Below are 4,346 nucleotides of genomic sequence, written 5' to 3' on the forward strand. Positions count from 1 at the left end.
ACACTCAGCCCAGCTCTCCCCCACACTCCCCTCCCCATTCACCCAGCCCTCACCCCACACATCCCTCCCACCTTCAGTCTGATATCCTACCCCTGCCTAGCACCAACCTAGTCCAATCTGGCACTCTGCTCCTCCCCCATTCAGCTTTGCTCTCTGTGCTCTACCCCTTGATGTAAAGGAAAACTGTGACTCGAGTGAGGTTCTGCTGTGACACAGCAATGTCCCTTCAATCTGTCCCTGCCCCCGCACACACTCATTGTTTAGTCTTGCATGTGACTAACATACTAACAGATGTTTGGAAAAGCCAATAGCTAACAGCAGAGGCTTCTGGAACCAGAGCTAAGGAAGCAGTGAGCTCTTCCAGACAGGAATAGACTAAGGGGGAAAAAAACCTATTAAAGGAAAGACTTGCACTCATTTTCTGCCTTTTAATATCTCAGAACTTCCCTACCTGGCCCTAGATTTTGAAACCCATGAAATAAATTTGAAGTATATTCTGTTGGGAAACAAGATAGCCAATTTGTGCACAGCAAACTCCCACAAGTAGCAATGGGATAATGACCAGATAATCTGTCTTAGTGATGTAGGTTCTGGAATAAATATTTGGAGAACTCCCCTGGTCTTTGAAATAGCACGGGATCTTTTACAATCACCTGTGGAGACCGAAAGGGCCTTATCTCCTGCAACTGTGCAGCTGTCCCTCGGTACTGCACTGAAGTATAATAAATATATTATATAAATATAATAAAGGGCGCTTTACCTCTCTGCCCATCTGAATGATAAGGTAATTGACTGAGGGATTTATTCCACAGGTTTGGTTCCAGAATCGCAGAGCTAAGATGAGGAGACAGTTGAAAATCCAGAGCAGACCCATGGAGAAGAGCAGGGAGCCCATCAGCTCTCCTGAGGAGGAGAAATGTGACCATTCGGAGGCGAAACCCAACAACCACAAGATAGAGAATGGCAGCTACCCCTGGCCAGGATCGCAAGCCGACCGAGGGGAGGCCCTGGTCGCTGCCCCTTTCCGGACAGTGGTCCGTGGAATCAAAGACAATCCCAGCCCCAGTCCGAGCACAGAGGAGATTCGTAGCTGCAGCATTGCTACACTTCGAGCAAAGGCCAGGGAGCATGAGGCTGAGATACACAACGGGGCTGCTCAACCTCTCCCCATCTCTCAACCCTCTTCTCCAGAGCACCTGGGAGCCAATGCCGAGGCCATATAATATAGTCTGTAACAGAGTGAACACACTGTACAATACTGAGCTCCTTTATCATACGGAGAAAGGTTGCGCACTGAATGATTCACAACCCACAGAGAGAGAGAGCTTGTAACAGGGGGAAGAGAGAGATTGTGTAACTGAGGGACCGATTGGCACAGAAGCACACTGACTGTTTAATACAGGGAGACTGAATAACACACAAGAGATTGTAACACATAGTGAGACTATACAACACGCGTGGATACTGTTTAATACACAGAGACTGTAACACACTAAGAGACTATATCAGAGATTGTAACACATGACAGTTGTTTAAAACAGACTGTATATCAGAGAGATTGTAACACAGAGTGACTGTACAAGATACAGAGACTGTAATATACACACTGTCACACATAGACAGATTAACACAGACTGCCACATACAGACAGACTATAATACAGAGATTGTAACACATAGTGAAACTGGATAGCAGAAAGGGAAACAGACAATGTAACAGATACTTAAGTGTTAAATATTACATGGAAAGATCTGTAACAGTACAAGTAATTTTGCTGAAAGGAGGAATATTAGATCCATGGGCCATAGTCTAATTGTAGAGACAATCAGGATGGGTTTATGATTCTTAGCAGGCACAGGCTGTGGTAAGTAAGGATGTTGACAGCAACATTTCAAAAATAAACATCAAAAAAATGTTCACTTAACAAAAGGAGGAAAAAGGAGCAGAGTGCTACAGAGCTGTGGTGCAGTTTACAGCTGGGGTAGAGTTGATGATCTGCGGCCAAGAGCATTATTTGCTTTAAAGTATTTCATATGTCAGATGCTCAGTGAAAGCCTCCATGCTTCATGGTCCAATCTTAGGGTGAATGGCTGGACTGTACCCACACAGAATAAGTGGAATTGGATGTTGAATAACACATGACCTGCAGGATAAAGACACTTCAAAAGAGTCCATATTCCTCAAGGAATAAAGTCTAGTAACTTAACAGAACTCCCCGTTAGTTTGGTTAGTCAATATACTGGGGGGCTCTCAGCCACCCAACAGAGGGGACTTATTGCTGGTTTGAGCTCTGTGTCGACTGTAGCTCAGAAGCTCCATTGCCTCTGAGGCAGAAGGTTATGGGTTCAAATCTCACCCCAGGGACTCAAGCACATATTCTGGCTGGCACTCCCTGTGCAGTACTGAGGGAGTACTGCATTATCAGAGGTGCCATCTTTCAAATGAGTTGTTAAGCCAAGGCCTGGTTTGCTCCCTCAAATGGATATGTAAGATACCATGGCACTATTTTGAAGAAGTGCTGGGGAGTTCTAGCTGGTGTCCTGGGGCCAGTACTTATCTCTCAACCAATACCACTAAAACTGACTATCTAATCATTATCACGTTACTGTTTGTGACATCTTGCCGTGTGCAAATTGGCTGCTGCATTTCCTGTTTTATAACAGTGACTACATTTCGAAAAAAGATAGTTCATTGTCTGTGAAATGCTTTAGGACATCCTGAAGATGTTAAAGGTGCTATATTAATGCAAGTCTTCTTTTCTCTTTCGATTAATTGATCTCAACTGAACAAGCAGCAGGCTGTTCCTTAACCATTGCCCCACTCACCCCCCCCTACCTCTCCACCGCTGGGATGTGTATGCCGGAGAATGATTGGTAAGGGCAGGTTTAGGCTTGACTGCCATGCCTCCCATGGACAAATAGCCAGCTAATGCTAATGGGCTGTGGTTGATATGCAAAGAATGTCCACTTGAGTGAGGTGCTGGAGGCCTAAAAGCCTGCTAGAGCTGCATCTGAGGAAGGGTCGGGAGGGAGGTGCGGAGGGTGGGGAGAGATTGGGGGAGATGTGTCACTTCTCGCAATGAGTTTCAAGCCATGTTATTCTGTACTATATATAATAAATTGTGATGTATTTTCCATTTAGTTTTTTTGGTTTTGTGCTCTAATGGATTGGTAGGAGTTGCCAACCCTCAGGATTGGCCTGGAATCTCCAGGAGTTGATTCAAACTCAGGAGAGAAATCATGGGGCATTAAACAAAATTATGTATTGTTTATTATTTTTTCTGAAGATTTTTGTTTATTAGTTACAACAATATGGGAGGTGAAGTTTAAAAAAGGAGTTTTGACTGGCAGTCAAGAACCATCCAATTGAGTCATGAAGAACCAACTTGCCTTCCAATTGGCTGTGGGAAGGATGCCAATGGTGGGAGTTTGGGGGTGGGGCAGTGGGAGCTGGGACAGAGAGTGATGGACAGAGGCTTCGATAATGCTGGTGATCATGGGATTGATTTCACTTACTGGCACAGGACAATGTGAGATACATTAAAGATCTGGTGTCACTACTCAGTGAAAAGCTTTGTATGTTTTTATAACATTAAGTTACATAGGATTACCTAGTATATAGGAAACAAAAAACAGGCCATTTGGCCAACCAGTCCATGCCGCTGTTTATGCTCCACTCAAACCCCCTCCTATCCTTTCTCATCTAAATTGATCATCGTAACCATCTATTCTCTTCTCCCTCATTTGCTTGACTAGTTCTCCCTCACACACAGCTATACTATTTGATTCAACCACTGCCTGTGGTAGCGAGTACCTCATTCTCATGGCTCTTTGGTGGGAAGGTTTTTTATGAATTCCCTATTGGATTTCTTGGTGATATCTTATATTGATGACCTCTAGTTATGCTCTTTGCCACAAAGGAAATATTCTCTCTAAATTCACTCTGTCAAAACTTTGAATAATCTTAAAGACCTCTATAGGTCACCCCTCAGCTTTTTTTCAGGAGAGATGAGACCCCGCCTGTCAGCCCTTCCCTGATAAGTATACCCACACATTTCTGGTATCATCCTCATAAATCTTCTCTGCACCCTCTCCAGTGCCTCTATACCCCTTTTATAACATTGTGACACTTAGTCTGGTCTAACCAAGCTTTGATACAGGTTTAGCATGGCTTCCTTACTTTCAATTCTATTCCTCTAGAAAGAAAATCTAGTGCCTGATTTGCAGTACACACTGACACACACACACACACACAAACAAGGTGATTGTTATCTGGACAAAAGTTTAGTTTAATTATCTCGAGAGCAATACTGAGCAACAACAACTTGTATTTATATAGTGCCCTTA

At 43.8% G+C, this 4,346-nt stretch overlaps 1 protein-coding gene across 1 annotated transcript in view; it reads left to right on the plus strand.

The window, feature by feature from the left end:
• The window catches only part of LOC144690291 (visual system homeobox 2), an 18,675-nt gene extending 15,162 nt beyond the window's left edge, over positions 1–3,513 (plus strand). Inside the window, exon 3 of the mRNA XM_078557647.1 lies at positions 813–3,513. Within this exon, the coding sequence (XP_078413773.1) occupies positions 813–1,223 (411 nt within the window). The 3' untranslated portion in view covers positions 1,224–3,513. The remainder of the gene's footprint in view (positions 1–812) is intronic.
• Positions 3,514–4,346: the final 833 nt, after the last annotated feature.

The sequence above is a fragment of the Cetorhinus maximus genome, chromosome 15 (genome assembly GCF_964194155.1).
Source record: "Cetorhinus maximus chromosome 15, sCetMax3.hap1.1, whole genome shotgun sequence".
Taxonomy (NCBI): domain Eukaryota; kingdom Metazoa; phylum Chordata; class Chondrichthyes; order Lamniformes; family Cetorhinidae; genus Cetorhinus; species Cetorhinus maximus.